General features: G+C 37.8%; 1 protein-coding gene across 4 annotated transcripts in view; it reads left to right on the top strand.

Annotated features, from left to right (window-relative positions):
- LOC129734572 (E3 ubiquitin-protein ligase RNF38-like) overlaps positions 1-16,858 on the top strand; it is a 180,128-nt gene extending 163,270 nt beyond the window's left edge. For 2 of the 4 annotated variants that reach the window (XM_055698182.1, XM_055698184.1), the window contains 5 exons: positions 3,354-3,463; positions 5,976-6,060; positions 7,544-7,665; positions 9,385-9,484; positions 12,695-16,856. In XM_055698182.1, the coding sequence (XP_055554157.1) occupies positions 3,354-3,463; positions 5,976-6,060; positions 7,544-7,665; positions 9,385-9,484; positions 12,695-12,757 (480 nt within the window). In that variant the 3' untranslated portion in view covers positions 12,758-16,856. Of the gene's footprint in view, positions 1-3,353; positions 3,464-5,975; positions 6,061-7,543; positions 7,666-9,384; positions 9,485-12,694 lie in introns of all 4 variants that reach the window. The other 2 variants (XM_055698183.1, XM_055698181.1) reach the window with 2 other exon arrangements.
- Positions 16,859-17,143: the final 285 nt, after the last annotated feature.

The raw sequence follows: 17,143 nt of genomic DNA, 5'->3' as shown, positions 1-17,143 counted from the left end.
AGCAGCAACTTTCCTGGATGAACCCCCATTTATGGTTGATTTTCCTTGCAATTCACATACCTGTGCCTCTAGGGTCAAGGTAGATTTTCCATCCCACTTCCTCATGTCCTCTCCATTGTCCTGCAGGTAAAAACACAGGGTACCCCATTGTGTGTACCTTCTATATCCTCCCTCTTGAGCGGAAGGGCAACTACTGTTAATAGCTGAGATGTGGGTCTGTACAGGTGGGGAGTAAGATCTATCCTGTTTGAGTCACTGGACCAGTTTCTTCACAGCTGAGATGAGGGATAGTTTGTCCTCGTATTCCCAGAGTCAGTGAGCCACTTCATCCACTGTCGGTGCTGCTTCATGTCTCCAGCTCATTACCGCCAATGAGTTGGCATATGACAATGGTGGACTCTATACAAATTTCTGCCACATGGGTCATGTGCATTGGACTTTGTCTGGATCTGTGGGTAAATGCACTGTTCAGGTCATAATAAATAATCTCTAGCATGGCTAATTCTCTCAGGTACTAGATACCCTTCTCTATTGTGGTCCATGTGCCTGGGTGACATAACATCTTCCTTGAAGGGATACCTTTCCTTCATGGTTGACAGGAGTCACCTCCAGAGGCTGAAGACTTGTGTCCCTCTGTGGTGATGCAAGTCAAGACAGACTCAAAAACACTATATCTGCGTGGCTGGGTTCAGACAAAATGGCTCTTTATTGTTTTTACATATTGCTTATATATCTTAGATAGTACATGTGTCAGATGCTGATAGGCTTTCTGTCTTCTTCTTCTTGCTTGCTTGCTATTTGCTGTTGCTATATGTGCCCGTATGATGCAGTTCTAAGTTCTGGGTTTTCACATCCTGTTTACATGCTTGACATTTTTGTGGCTGTCTTAAAGGTACATGACTAAGTCTTCAAGGTCAACTAACTCATCTGCAGACCCGCTGCAGACCCCTACATCCCTCTTCCCTCTTTGCCTTGTCAATGCCCCCTTCTCTAGAAGGTGATCCCAGCTGCTTGGCTTCCTTACCCTCTAATTCCAAACTATTAGCACCATTATCCCAACATCGGAGCAGCCAGTGATAATGTGCTCACCTGGATGATGGCTGAAATCTTTTTGCATATCCTGCAGCTCACTCAGAGATAGGGATCGAGTGGTTACCTCTTGCTCTGCCTCTTCCTCCTGTTCCTGTGATGGTCCTGCTTCGTCCTCCTTCACTAAATGTCTTTCATGTCCATTTCTTCTTGTGTATAGGGGCGACTGATACCAGCATGGGTTGGTTCACTGGTTCATCCACAGTGTCTCTCATTGGGGTTTGCAGTAGACGCAGTGTCTGTCTCTGCCCTCAGATCCAGAAACCTTCTTTTCCCCTTGAAGATACTGAATAGTTTTGAACAGGGCTTGGTAGGCATGGGCCAAGCCCCAGCACATTGCAGTGATTTGTGCTTCTCTGGAATTACCAGGGTGACCGCATACTTTTTCCAAATATTTTACTAGTTTTTCCAGATTCTGCACCTGTTCAGGGGTGAAGTTCCAAAACACTGGAGGTGCCCACTGTCCTAGGCACTTGCCCATACTATCCCACACACCCTGCCACTCATAACTATCTACCCTTGGGGCAGATCTGTGGGTGGTATTCTTAAATACTTGTTTAACCTTAAACAAGATTTGGAGCACATTCAGCAACATGCTGGTTCCTTGCAATAGGATCACACTGGTTTCAGCATCCCAAGGATATTTAAAGTTTTCAGAGTTCTCAAACAACACTGTAATTAACCTGGTGGGGAAGGGGAAGATGTGGGAAGATGTCTCCTTCATAGTTTGGCTTTCTGAGGAGAATAGGAAAAAGATGTAATTATTAATAGTTCCCATTAGATGACTCCTGAAGTACAGAGGTGACAGCAATGCTGAGTACACATACTAGATTAATTTCATGAACAGCAACTTTATCATATCACTAGCCAGTATTACAAAGGACAACAAAATGAGAACCTTAGCCTAGACCCCAAGGGTGATAAATACCAAGACAGCGAACACATACTGCAAATAAGGTGTTACATAACACAACTCTGAGAGCAAGCGCAACAACTATGTGAGAAAATAAATCAACATTGTGACCAGCAGCTATTAAATCAATACAATGAATGCTTACAAAAATTGTTTTAACATGCTCTGGTCAGACCTGTCATTATCTCAACCCTTTGTGCCCCACGTTCGGTGCCAAAAAAGACTGTCATGGCTTAATCCCAGCCAGCAACTAAGTCCAACGTAGCTGCTTGCTCACTTGCCCACCCCAGTGGGATGGGGAGGAGAATCGAAAAAAAGGTAAAACCCATGGGTTAAGAACAGTTTAATAATTGAAATAAAGTAAAATCTTATACTACTACTACTACTACTACTAATGTAATAAAAAGTGAAATTACAAAAATAGAAAGATAAATAAAACTCAAGGGAAAAAACCCAAAAACAATCAAGTGATGCACAATACAGTCTCTCACCACTTGCTGACCGATGCCCAACCAGTCCCTGAGTACCCACCCCAGCCAACTCCCCCCTAGTTTATATACTCGGCACAACATCATATAATATGGAATATCCCTTTCATTGGTTCGCGTTACCTGTCCTGGCTGTGTTCCCTCCCAATTTCTTGTGCTCCTCCAGCCTACTCGCTGGCAGGGCCTGAGAAGCTGAAAGTCCCTGACTTAGTATAAACATTACCTAGCAACAACTACAAGCATCAGTGTGTTATCAACATTATTCTCATACTAAATCCAAAACACAACACTGTACCAGCTACTAGGAAGATAATTGACTCTATCCCAGCCAAAACCAAGACAGATTTCTTTATTTATTAGTTTTAAACCTTGCTCTTCATTTAAAGTGGCTTTGCTGTAGAACATCCTGGCAGTGCCCCTTAATGGATGTTTGGCTTATACTAGTGAAAGAACTCCTGTATGTATGTTGTTTAAAACTCTCATTCCTACCCAACTAGCTGCGCAAGCCAGCACATTGCACCAGGTTGAAAGCCCTCAGCTTTTGGTTTGCAGCATGTTCAGCAATTCAAGTCCTGCCTGTCCAAACTAGCCCGTATATAGGCTAAGCCGTACTAAATGTTTATTAGCTAGCTTACAAGGGTTTCTGGTTAGCACTGTTACCTTTTTCCTGCAGGATAGTATAATTGTATATTACAATTGTATATTATGAGATGTGTTGGTCAAAACGATTTAAATTTTTGGCTTGGATAGGGCTGTATTTTTTTTTATAATGCCTTATTTAAAATATTTCAACATTCAGTTTCCATTTAATTTCATTATTAAATAAGACAAGAAAATATTGAAGTTTTTCTTCCTTTTTACAGCCTTACCCACCTTTCATGCCTCGAAGACTCACAGGGTCACGCAGTAGATACCGATCACAGCAACCAATACCACCACACTCGTACCATCCCAGCCTATTACCATATGTGCTGTAAGTCCAAAGCACATTGTACTTGTAGACTACTAAATAACTCTGTAAGCTAGTTGATCTCCTCAATGTTTTTTTACATTTGGGCTCTACCACAGGGTAAAGACAGTTCAGACAATCTCAAGGAATAAGAAAACTTGTAGTTATATTTTAAGTTTCCAGTCTATATGAACAGCATACATACCTGAGCAAGGAAAAAAAAGTGAACAGATTGATGATAATACAGTTTTGGGATTTTCTATGCCTCTTCTTTCTGTTGAAATCTCCTTAAAGATGTTCATTGTAGAATGGTTACACTTGGTTCTTGGATAATAGTTATGAGTTATACCCATGGCTAGTTACATCCTAAAGTCTACTTATGTAGGATAAAGATCTAACAGTCCTTACAAAAAAAACCCCAGGCAAATCAATTTACTCTTAATTAATTACTGAAGCATAATGAGGGAAGCCTTCTGGTGTGGGTGTGTTTTTTTATTTGGGAGGAGTGTTTTTCTTCTGAACTCATAATCTGTTACAACTTTTGAACTTCTGCACCTGATTAACCATTTCTGGAAGAGAAGGGATGGGAGAAGCAATGTAGAAGAATGGCTGCAGAAGCGTGGCCATAAAATCTCTAAAGATCTGCACAATCCAGGCCTGGTATTAGAATAGGCCTGGAATTAGAATTGTGCTGAAGTTGCTGTGCTGAAGTTAACTAGAAAGGTAGCCTTGAGCTATTCTTGAATCCTGAGATCAAGTAATTATGTTGTGCCAACAGGCCGTGGCTGTAATAAGCTACAGCTGCTGGGAAAGCAGGTGCAGGCCAAGAAAGATAGGGAGTGGTATGGGAATATAGGGAGTAGCAAACTGCAAGGCTGAAGCACAGCAACACAATTAGCTACATGGATAGAATGCTTATTTTAGTCATGATAATTAGGGGTGTGAGAATAGCGTGCGCTTAGAGGCTAATAACCAATTATATTTTTGCTTTATGAATATGCATGTGTATCGAGTCTATATAAGTAGTGTTAGAAACTAATAAAGTTGAGCAAGATGCATAACTCATATTGAGCGATTTCTTGACTCTGGCGAACCCTTCTCCCCAACAAAGCAATATTTATTTTTTATCAGTAGGTTATCAGTAACCATTTAAAATAGATCCCCTCTGCTGTAATTTAGATGTGTGACGTAATTTATTGTTCTTTGTAGGTTCTGTTTTTGAAATTAATAAAAAATGCTTAGAAAATGAGGATTTAATTTAAAGGTGTCATTGACAAGGAGATAATCTTTGTCATTTGTTGTTTTGCCACAACATCTATAGTTTCTGACCCTGCAGTTTGACTTGCATCAAAATAGCACCAGGATATATGACTCAGTGAAGTTGTTAAACTTTGCATTGTGCATTCTGACAGTCTGCTCTGATGTTATAGCCGTTTGCCTGTCTACTCAGGGACAGTGTGCCACAATCATTCCTTATTAATTTAATCAGATGACATTTATAGTGCTGTGGATTTTTTATTTCTATGGTTGTGTATTAAACATTGACCCATATTACTATTTTGGGATGGAGATGCTTTTTTAACTTATAATAAAAAAAAAAAAGGGCATCCTCTTGCCTTTATATCTGAAGAGGTTCTTCTCTGGCCTAATCCATGTTATATGGGAATGTATAGTCTGCTGTCAATGTAGATGTTGGCCCAGTACTATATTGTAATTATCCGTTATGCATATTATCAAAAAGGAGACTGAAGGGCAACCTCATTGCTCCCTACAGCCTCCTGAGGAGGGGAAGTGGAAAGGGAGGTGCTGATCTCCCTGGTATCCTGTGACAGGATACGTGGGAATGGCTCAAAGCTGCACCAGGGAAGGTTCAGGCTGGACATTAGGAAGCATTTCTTTACCAAGAGGGTAGTCAAACACTGGAACAGGCTTCCTAGAGAGCTGGTCAATGCCCTGTGCCTGTCAGTGTTTAAGAGGCATTTGGACAATGCCCTTATTAATATGCTTTAACTTTTGGTCAGCCCTGAAGTGGTCAGGCAGTTGGACTACATGATCATTGTAGGTCCCTTCCAACTGAAATAGTCTAGTCTAGTCTAATCTAGTCTAGTCTAGTCAAGTGCTTGAGTGCTTTTGTATTGGGGAGCTAAGTGAACTTGGGTTATTTATCTTTGTTGATATTCTATCTGTTTAAATAAATTTAAAACCAGAAACTCTGTTCAATATTAATATTAACTCTGTGATGCAGACTATCAAGAGATTAATTTCTGTAATAACACTGAGCCTTACTCTAAGTATGAGTTGTCATAGCAGTATACATGCAATTTAAAAATGCAATACAACAAGCATCAAAAAGTAGTGCAATTAGCTTTCCTTTGACTCCTTTACTTTGAATTTTAATTCTTAATTTCAAATTTAACCTTTTTACTGATTCTTAGAATTTGTTGATTTAAGAAGGATCAACAGCATAACCCTATATCTGCCATATGTTTGCATACTTCAGGAAGATGTTGAGTCTTACTGTTTGTTCTTCTGGCAGATCAGTGCTTCCAGTGCCACCTGCAGTTGGACCAGCTTTCAGTTTCGAGTTGGATGTAGAAGATGGAGAGGTAGAAAACTATGAGGTTGGTGTGCGAAGTGCAAATTCATGAGGAGCAGAGGTTAACTCACTACATGAACTTAAATGGTCTTTTGCTTTTCAAAGACAAAACCAAGATTAAATAAATGTAATGTTTATGAAGACAGAATCCAGAAACATTCTTTTCATACTAGTTTCTAACACAGAATGTTAGACACACTCTTATTTTTTATCTATTTCTTTTCCCTAGAATCTGTCCTTTCAGATTTGTGATGGTTAAATTCCTCAACTTTCTATTGTAGATGTGACTCTTCTTTTGGCCTTTTGCTTGATTCTGAAATACTGAGCATAAATATCCTATTCTTTTGAATACGCTATAACTTAGTGCTTTTTATGTGCCTCGCTAACTTTACAGATTAGTGTTAACATTATAGGATGGATTCAGGTAAATGTGATGTTGACAAGAATCTCCTAATATATATTTTGTCTTGACAATAAGGGCAGTACAGCAAGTCACATATTTTGAAATAAAATGTCAGTGGTGTCTTAGATAATTGAGGGTTGATCCCAACTCTTGTCCTTGCTGCTTCTTAGGTTGTTGGATTCCCATCAGAGTCTGTTCAGAAAACCTCAGCTGCTGCCTACCCCTCCTCATGATCTATTTCTCCTTGATTCTGCTCAGAGCTGTGTATTTATGCAGTTGCATAGCATTTACAGTGTAATGACAACCTTTCCTATAATGTTTCTTGTGCTAGTTAAAAGAAGCATCATATTGTAACTGACATGTTGGGCTAGAGGTTTTGGGCTATTTGAGTACCTGTACTCTTTGCATCTTTCATCAAATCTCTTAATTTCTGTGCTTCAGTTCTCTATCAAGTTGATACTAATGCTTTTCTGGAGCCTCTCATGAGGGAGCAGAAATTATTTACATGAGGAGGACTTAGGTACAGTGTTCTACCTGTATGAACGAGTACAAAATTTAATTTAAAAGGGTCTCAATTCAGTTTAATGTCATGCCTTTGTTTCCAAAGGTTCAGCATAAAATCTCCATGTGTCAATTCAGTTAGCCAAAGAAGTGGAATGGTAGTCAAAAGCTGTCCCTTTAAACTCTTGGCCACATAGAGTTACACTCATTGCATATTCCTAGAAAGAAAGTTTGTCAACATTTTCTTCCGGTTACTCACACTACTGTGTGGGGGATGGGGGAAGTGGCCTCATTTCCAAAGCAAAACATGTATCAAGCTATGAATACAGCTGCAGGAGTGATTAACAGGTCATAGATATTTGGAAATCCCAAAGATACTATCTTATGCAGTTCAGAAGGATTCATCAATGATCAAACTTTGAAAGACATCTTTCTGTAGTACTTGCAGTTGGAGAGAGAGAGAAGCAAGACAAAACATGTCTTGATGGAGAGATGGGTTGTGCTACCTGGTGGGATAGTGATATGGCAGAAGAAATCACTTCTGGTAGAGCTGGAGCTTGTTTGAGCAATGAATGTTAAAAAGTCCAAATTCCTTGTTTCATAGGCACTGCTGAATTTGGCAGAACGTCTAGGAGAAGCCAAACCTCGAGGACTGACAAAGGCAGACATTGAACAGCTTCCATCTTACAGGTTCAATCTAAGCAACCATCAGTCAGAACAGACATTGTAAGCACATCTATCTCAAATTTAAATACTTTACATAACTGTGTTTCCATTCCTTCAGACTCCAGCCTCAACTAGGCAAAATGTAACACAAGTGCCCTAAAAGCACTCAAATAAAAAAGATAAATTTTCTTAAACCATTTTTCAGATCAGTTATCATTTATCTTGGCTTTAAAATTCTGCATAGTCTCACTTCAGGTAGATGTTCAAATTTAGTTATTCAGTATTTTTTAAAAGTTTTCCAAATTTTTGTTTGGCATACTAGATATTAAATGGCCATCATCAACTTGGAATTCAGCCTATATTGAAATATTTTCCAATTACTAAAATTTCAAGTTGTCCTGGAAGAGCTTTGGAGTTTTACAGTTATATTTTCTTATTTTTAAGAGTAATTCTGTTTGAAAGATCTGCATATGAGATATATATGAAAGATCTATATGAGATATAGATGGGAGGCAGTAAAAGTGATTTACAGTGCTGTCAAACGTTTAAAATTTGACAGAAGAGATTTTTTTCTCTGATCTTCCACTTAAAGCAATCTTCAATGTTATTTTTAACATAGTAAGGAATAAGAAAAATAAAAGTAGAGGGGAACTTCAGTTGATGATGTCCCTGGGGAAGAAATGTGTTTATAAAATATGTACAAAAGTATATAGATGTGTGTGGTCTCCAATGAATTATGGCTTTGAGAAATACTCAAAAAAATTTCTGGTTTTTATTTTAATATATGTAAAATTAAAGTTTAAACTGAAAGAAATATGCTATAGGGTTTGTACTACCTGTTTATAAGGGTGTTGTGGTTTAACCCCAGCTGGCAACCAAGCACCATGCAGCCGCTTGCTCACTCCCCCCCACCCAGAGGGGTGGGGAGGAGAATCGGAAAGGAATGTAAAACTAAAGGGTTGAGATAAGAACAATTTAATAATTTAAACAGAATAAAAAAGTAAGAACAGCAACAATAACAATAATAATAATAACAGTTATAATGGAAAGGTGGGGGAAAGGATAAAAAACAAAGGAAAAGGGAGAAAGGAAAACAAGTGATGCACAGTACAACTGCTCACCACTCACTGACCAATGCCCAGCCAGTTCCCGAACAATGATCCCCCCTGCCCCCACCATCCAAGTTTATATACCAAGCATGATGTCCCATGGTATGGAATACCTCTTTGGCTGGTTCAGGTCACTTGTCCTGGCTGTGTCCCCTCCCACTCTCTTGTGCCCCTCCAGCCCTCTGGCCGGCAAGGCCCAAGAAACCAAAGTCCTTGATTTAGTATAAACATTACCCAGCAACAACTAAAAACATCAGTGGGGTTATCAACATTGTTCTCCCATCATAGCCAAAACACAGCACTGTACTAGCTACTAAGAAGAAAGTTAACTCCATCCCAGCTGAAACCAGGACAATGAGCAGGCATGAACTCCAGTATTTTGAATTATGGTAATACAATCTACTGCTTGGGCCAGTGAACTCCCATGGGTATGAGTTTGAGCCCTTGTCTGCTTTGAGTTTTGAAATGATGGTGAAGAAAACAAAAGCAATTCTAATTTTACACTTGTCCACTAGAGATCTATACCCACAATAGTTTGATCACTGTAGATACTGCTGTGCTTTTTTAAAAAAAACTTTTGCAGACACACCTAATAAGTTGCTTATAGAATAGAAATTATTGCTATTAAATGGGAAAGTTTATAGATATTTGCTGTCTTTTTTTTTTTCAGGTGTGTAGTGTGTATGTGTGATTTTGAGCCAAGACAGCTACTTAGAGTCTTACCCTGTAACCACGAGTTTCATGCCAAGTGTGTTGATAAATGGCTTAAGGTAAATGAAACCTGTGTTGGATGCGTTTCATGATGTCCTAGTTTGTAGTTTCATTTTTTCTTTAGTTTTCTACTGTATTTCATCTTGTTTCTCCATTTTAATATTTAGGCTCTGAAGTAACAAAAAAGGGCACAAGCTGAATTTATCTTCTTTTTGTTGTCTCCTTACACTATAGAAATATTCTTTTTTAGTGATTAACAAAACATATTTATTTGTAATAATAATTGGAGTAGGGCCATTTTAAAAGGAATATGAGGAGAATGATCTTCACTAGTAGAAAGCGCTCCTATAAGAATCCTTCCTATCACTATGAATTTGAATTCTTGGGGCAAATAAAAAATTATCTATTTTTATAAGGCATGATTGAGAGATATTTTAAAAACAAAAGGTTTAGCATGAAATTATGGCTTTATGCATTCTATGAGATATTCCTTCAAAACAAGTTGGGGGGAAGACCTAGAAGCAGGACAGCACAATAAGTTGACAGAATTGCAGTGGTACAGAAGGTGAGGATAGAAATACAGTTTAGAAGATATATATGATTCTATGTGTGGCATGGAGAGAAGGTAAACAAGGAAAAATAGCTTACTCCCTCTTCTGAAATGAGAACTAGGACCACTGGGTATCATGCACCCCATGACATGATGGATGCTGATATCCTGTGAAGGTTGATAATTTTTTTAAAAAATAATTCTTCCCAGGGTTGTTGATGCAAAGATATTGCGTCTGGCTGAAAAAGCACTTGACCTACAAACTGCTGGAAGGTAGGGAAATGTATCAGGGAAATATCATGTATGCTCTTTCTTATCTGCTGTCAGTCAATGTTCAAATCAGAGTATTTGGTTAAATGAAGCTTTGTTAGGACTCAATATGGCAGTTCTTATGTTACATTAAGCACTTTCAATTGGCAATCAAAGGGTAGTGAATATAGCCCTTAGAGATCAGTAAAATGGGGAAAAAAGTTTTGGGGCATTCTTTTTTTTAGTAATCTGAAATGAACTGTAGTATTTGTGAGGCAATTTTGCATTGATGCTTCTAACTAAGCTTAGAAATTGCTGACTTTTAACACTGGTATTGGCTAAAGGATGACTGACTTCAGAAAAAACACATCAGCATAGCAATGTAAATTTGGCAGGTTTCTCTTTAATTGAAAGACTTGTGTAATCTGAGCCTAAAGGGAGTACAGTTACACTATGTCAACACAAAGTTTTAGACTGTGTAGGGGGTGGAGTAAAATAACTTTTGCACTTCAAATTCACATCCCATGTAGATAAACTGTGCAAGGGAACACGTTATCATTGGTAAATTTCAGTAAAAATTACTATACCATTGCAAGCTGGTGATGCAACAATAGAAGGCATCAAAGCAAACTGACTTGTCTACATATGAAATTTGGATTTTTGCCTGTCCTATAGTTATAAAATCCTACATAGACTATTTCAGGCAATATGAGATAGCCAGGGTAAAACCTATTTCATACTGAATTATGTGCCTATATGTGGAGTGACTGGAAGACAATGGGCATATTATGAGCAATCCAGACCAAGTAACTGTGTTGTAATAGCAGGCCGAGCAGGCCGAAGCTGTAACAAGCTGCAGCTGTTGTGAAGGACATATGCAAGGCCAAGGGAGACAAAGAAACTGTGTACTGGCAGAGAGATAAGAGAGTTGGACAGAAAGATGAGAAAAAGCAGGATGCCTGCACAAGGGGAGAGCAGCGTGTGGGCACCACACCGGGACCAACCATAGGGGAGATGGAAGCGTGTGAACGAGTAGTTTTAACCTCTCACCTTTTACATAACAAAGCATGCATAGCGTGTGTATTTTTAGCTGGGGGTATGAATTGGTGTGGGTCTATTAATAGCACCTGTAGAGTATAAATTGCTGTGTAACCCTTAATAAAGTGGCACTAACTTGATCACATTGGTCGTATAAGTTGTGTCCGAGCCTTCTGCATCAACACCTATATATTAGACTACAGTGAGAAAAAAAACCCATGTTAAAGAAGGCTGAAGACTCTTGAAAGAGATGTTAAACAGTGAATGGGACAAGATTAACAAGAGAGATTATCCTTTTTGCTTGTCAGTCTTTTCAGCACTCATTTTTATCGTGTTTCACAATATCTGATTGCTTATTGATATCCTAACTCCTTGAGTCAAAGGAATACATGAGAAATCTTTTTTTTTTTTAAAGCAGGATTTAGTCATAATTCCGAAGAAAAACTTGAAAACATGACTTGTATTCACCCTGAAGGCTCAGGCTGTAAATTCTTTTCTTCTAAAAGTGGTTCATTTCAGATAGAAAATTTTAATTTAATATTTTTTATGATAATTTCAGTTAATTGTGCAGCTCTTATGTTACAGAAAGTTAGCTTGCCTGAAGGAATAGCAAGTTAAAAGAGGATATACATTGCAGCCTATGATGCATTATGTGCACCTAATTAGTCTTTACACCAGTTATGTTAAGATGCGAAGGGGAATTAATTTCATGAAATATACAAGAACAAGTAGTCGAACAGGGGTCCAGAGATGCTGTGCAGCCTCCATCCTGGATATTTTCAGGACCTAATGGCAAAGAGCCCTGAGTAACCTGGTCTAATCTTACAGCTGACCCTGCTTTGAGCAGGAGGCTGGAGTAGACACCTCCTGAGGATCATTCCAACATGAATTATTTTATGAATAGGTGTATCCTCAACAAGTTTTTCACTGAAGGGCTAAACTTAAAACTTTTATGCATGTTCAGCTTTGGAGCTGTTTAGTCAGATTGTGTGTTGTGTCTATTACTAAAACCCCTTCTCTTTTTCCCCTCTGTTCAGCTTTCAAGCTTTGGCCAAGCCTGCATGATAGACTTTTCTTCTAGGATAATGGGGGGTAGTGAGACCTAAAGAGCTGTGATTCATGACAAAGAGCTAGTAAGACTAGGATGCCCTAATATAGAGCACTTTTTTCCACCTCTGTCTTGCTTCTCTAGCGATGGTGGCTTTCTCTGTCCACTGTATTTTTCTTTTGAGTTTACAAAACTTTTAGTTCATTTTCACATTCTCTAAAGTAACAGAAAATGGGCGCTCACTGGGTTTATCTCTTTTTTTTTGTCCCTTTTGGGTACTCTTGATCACTGCGAGTGGCAATTTCATTCTGGGTTGCAGACACTGTTACCATAATGAGTGTATTTGTCAGTGCATTAAACTTTCTTTTATTTCTGTTTTTACAGGCAAATCGTACCTGCCCAATTTGCAGAGCTGATGCTTCAGAAGTGCATCGTGATTCAGTATGACTAATCTAAGAGCACAAATCTGGTTTGGGTGTTCTTGGTCACGTGTGTATATGAACTATCCATTAAACTTACCCATGTGGCTTCCAGCATTCCCTTTACACAAGAGTCAATGGACATTTCTTTGCACTGTGCGACTTAATTGATTATAAAGCTTATAATTAGACTTCACAGTTGTGGGATTGCTATACTAACTGTGTGATTGGAACTCCAAAGACATTTTTTAGCTTAATTTTGTGTGTGCACTAACTTTTCCTGGGGTTTGTGTGATCATTCTGAGTTTTGCTGCGAGATTACAGTGGACATGATCTTTTAGTATGTGCTTTTATAAAAAGTGGTAGCTCCAAACAACATAGAAATCTACCTTCAGATACTGTGAGTGGGCATGAAGGGGGTGTGTGTGTGAGAGGATGTGTGAAGTGCACTTGTGACTGGGTGTGTATATGTGTTTGAGAACATATATACCAGCATGTACTAAGAATGTATGTGTGTAGTATTAATTATGCTGCAGTGTATAATCTTATGCTATTTAAACAGTACTAGTACTGTACACTGGTTTCTTTCCTTGTGTTTGGAGTCGCACACTGAATGCAGAGGGTGCTGCAATTAGAGACATTTAATATTTTCTCCTCAATATACTTAATGGTATAAAAAGACTTTTTTACTCGCTATTCAAACAGATGTTATGCTTCCCCTTTATTGGAGGCTTTTAAATGTACCTCTAAAGAGTGTGTTCATTACTCAGTATGTGAGTAACTTTGGATTTTTACACACAATAGGAAATCCAAATTTCAGTATGACAGGTTTACTGCTTATTTTATCAATATGAAGTTGCAATATTGCATAATTCAGTTAACAATATTAACACTTCCAATTGGTGACATTAAATGTTGAAACTTTTCTGTTCTCAGTTCTTCTAGCTGTGTTTTATTTACGTTCAGCTGATTTCAGATTAGACTTGAGTTTTGAAGATATTGCATTTTGTGCTCCTTCTCCAAAAGGAAGCTGAAAAGGTGTTGAGGGTCTTGTGAAAAGTTTCTTCACTTTGACCATTATACTTGCTAAGTATGTATTATTCTTTAGTATATAAACATTGGCTTTAGTCACTTATGTTCTTTGTTTACAAGAGGGTTTGTATACAATTAAAATAATCTGTAACAGGATATGATTTTATTCCTGTGACTTAATGAACAAAATAAAGTTTTTAACATTTTTTCAGAGAAGTAGAACTTTCAATTTTTGTGCTTCAGAAAGGGTTGTTGGTGGTCATTCACTGCTAGAATACAGTTGTCCTAGGATGCTGCTTCTTAGCCTTCTGTATTTTCTGATAGGCTTGGCATGAATGAATTACCCCTATTTCTTTTTCTGTCAAGTCTCCAGAATGTTCCACTGTAGAAGAGTAAATTGGTACACCATCCAGAACAAATAATGCTGTGAAATGGGAAGTAACTTTCATTTGACTGCTTTTCAAATAATATTTTTTATTTGTGCAGTTGAAAATATTGACTTAACACTTCAGACTGTTAAGAACTTAAAGATGTTTTAGTGAAATAACTGTATCTAAACATACCATAGTTAATCAAGGGATGTGATTTTTGGCATCAAAATGTTTTCTCCTAAATTTAGTGTCAATACCTTGGTTACAATAGTACAAGCAACACAACTACCAATATTGCTATAACTTGGTGCCAGTATGAGCTTTGTTTGTTCTTTGTCATTTCTGATACTTTTGTATGCTGCTATGCTTGAGTATCAGTTATATTTTCAGACAATGTTATGTTTTATATGCTGCTTGCCCTTCTTTGAAGGTTCTACAAACCAATTAATTATAGCTATTATTTTTGCTTGTTTCAAATGCTCTTGTCTTTTAGTTCCATAAATAGTACTCAAAACTTTAGTCTGTCCATACCTGTCAATAATTAAGAACGCTAAATAAAAATATACTGTTATATCAACTTCAAAATATTACAACTTGCCCTCTTCCCCAGGCACTAAAGAATGGACTCCTCACAATAAATAACATCAAAAAAATCACCTATAGTAAATTTTATTTTTTAGCAAATTAAATCATGTAGTTATTTTAAAAAGTATGTGCTGTATATGTCTTATAATACTTAGGGTCTCTAATATATCTGAAAAAAACCCAACCCTAGCTGTGCAGACTTAACCATAGCAAACACTACTACACTCAGTATTCACTTTGAAGCATGGAAAGAAGGCACTTGTTCTAAGCTAGATATAAATGCGCAATGTACAAGGCACACTGCATGAATACCAAGGGGAAAGTAGTCTTTCTGTAACTGGAGAAATCTTGGTGTGTAATGTCCCTTTTTTGCCAGTTAAACACTGAGACAGATGAAGATTTAGGAGATGGAGTATCTAATTTGGTGAAATACTGAATTTAATTGTTGCACTACTGTGGTCGATCTCTTCTGGAATGTTACTTCTGTTTCCATGGGACTCTTGGAGATATGTGCAGACTTGCTTCCTGTGGTTAGTGTGTATAAACAGCACATGTGCATGTGTTCCAAATCAGATCAGACCAGGTACAACCAAGTCTTTTGTATTGTGGCTGTCAAAAGAGAAGGGGAAGGGGATTTATGCTCAGCTCTTAACTGCCATGTGCTGTGCACATTTGTATTTAATGTCACAGCCCATTGTGGTGCCTGATGGTACCAGAAACCAGCAAGACAAATAAACGTTCATTGCCTTCCTACCATACTTACCCAAGGAGGGGGGGGCATGTTAACAGTTTACCATATTGGCACACCTGTTAGGTGGGGGGGGGGGGGGGTAGAGTTGGGGGGTTTTGGGTTTGGGGTTTTTTTTAGCAAGAGCCCTCAACATAACTTTGACCTGAGAGAGAGAGAGGCTTAAAGGCTTACATATATCTCCAAGGTCTCATTTTATCATTTTCTCTCCAGAAAATTTACTGTGCAAAGTAAACCTTTTTAGTGTGTATGGCTTCTGTAAAGGATCTTGAATGTGATAATGAGACATGTTAACAGCTGAAAAATATTTGGAATGGCATTTACCAACTTTTGCTGTTTTACTTTTGAAAAACACATTTTTGACCGAGTTATATTTAGACTCCTATAAATGAGCTATGTGGGTTTTTTGGGGGTTGGTTTTTTTTCCTTTCCTTTGGTACTGTTACCTCATTTTTCTATATGTTTGGTTTGTTAATGATTATCAAAGCTTATGGGTTTTCTTAGAATAATATTTTGTCAAGCATTTTCTTTAAAATCACACTTTATTGTGTCATTTAACATTTTAAATGTATAAATATGTGTAATGAAATAATTTGCAAGCTTGATAATTTTTTAACAAAACTTGTACTTTTTTATGAGTTACTACTAATGCTTTATGAAATAGTTCAATTAATTTTTATTTTTAATCTCTGTGCCCAATTTTGGAGAGACTTGTTTAATAATAAAAATAAAGATATGATGTATACTTACACAATTTTGGCCTATTCCTTGTTCCTAGAAAGGGATGCAGTCCTTGCCTTGAGTAGTCTCCATATTTCAATGCTTCTTCATGCAACTCTAGGTGGAAGGGTAATATGTTTGGGCATAAGCAACCCAGATTTCTGGAGTGTATTCATGGCAGTTTCTTGATGCAGGTGACTGATGAGCTGACTAGGGGAAATGCACAGTTAAAAGACAAGAGGCAATGGGCCCAAGCTATGATGTGGGAAATTCTGATTAGATGCAAGGAAACTTTTTTTTCCATGAGTGTGGTTGAGTATTTAAATATGAGCATAAAGTGGGTTTTTAATATCTCTAAAGATAGAAATTTCACACTTAACAAGGCCCTGAGCATCCTCATCTAATGGATCTGCTTTGAGCAAGGGAGAGGACAAGGTGATCTCCAGAGATTCCTTTCAACTTAATTTTTTCTTATAGTTTCATCCCAGTAACAAAGTTGGGTTGGAGGGTGTGTGTGCTTTGCTAACTCTGTCAAATAGAATTGTTTTAATTAACAGGTTTATTCCTAGAGACCCTAGGAAGACACATTTTTTTAAAAAATGCAGTGTCATGTCTTTAATAGCTCTTTTACAATTTAACTTCTTGAACTATAACATTTTTTAAAGCCTTGTTCAGCTTTCTGCAAAACTTGCTTAATTGAAATGAATGATAAGGAAAGTGCCAGGGGGGGAAGGTGGATTGTTTTGGAAATATAATTTGTATTCTATGTTAGGTGAAGATGTATTATGCATTGAGTGCCCATGTGTGATGTAAAAATATATCCCTGAATTAAGAGGTAAATCTGAAGTACAGAGTTTGGTTAGTTGAGGGTCACAGGAAGAAAACAGTATAAAATAAAAAGAAGAGGGTTTATACTGTGGGTAGGGTTCTACTTGCTTGTTTTTTTGTTGGTGGGATG

This window comes from Falco cherrug, chromosome W (assembly GCF_023634085.1).
Source record: "Falco cherrug isolate bFalChe1 chromosome W, bFalChe1.pri, whole genome shotgun sequence".
NCBI lineage: Eukaryota > Metazoa > Chordata > Aves > Falconiformes > Falconidae > Falco > Falco cherrug.
Note: the sequence above shows the minus strand (reverse complement) of the source record. Positions and strands in the feature narration are given on the sequence as shown.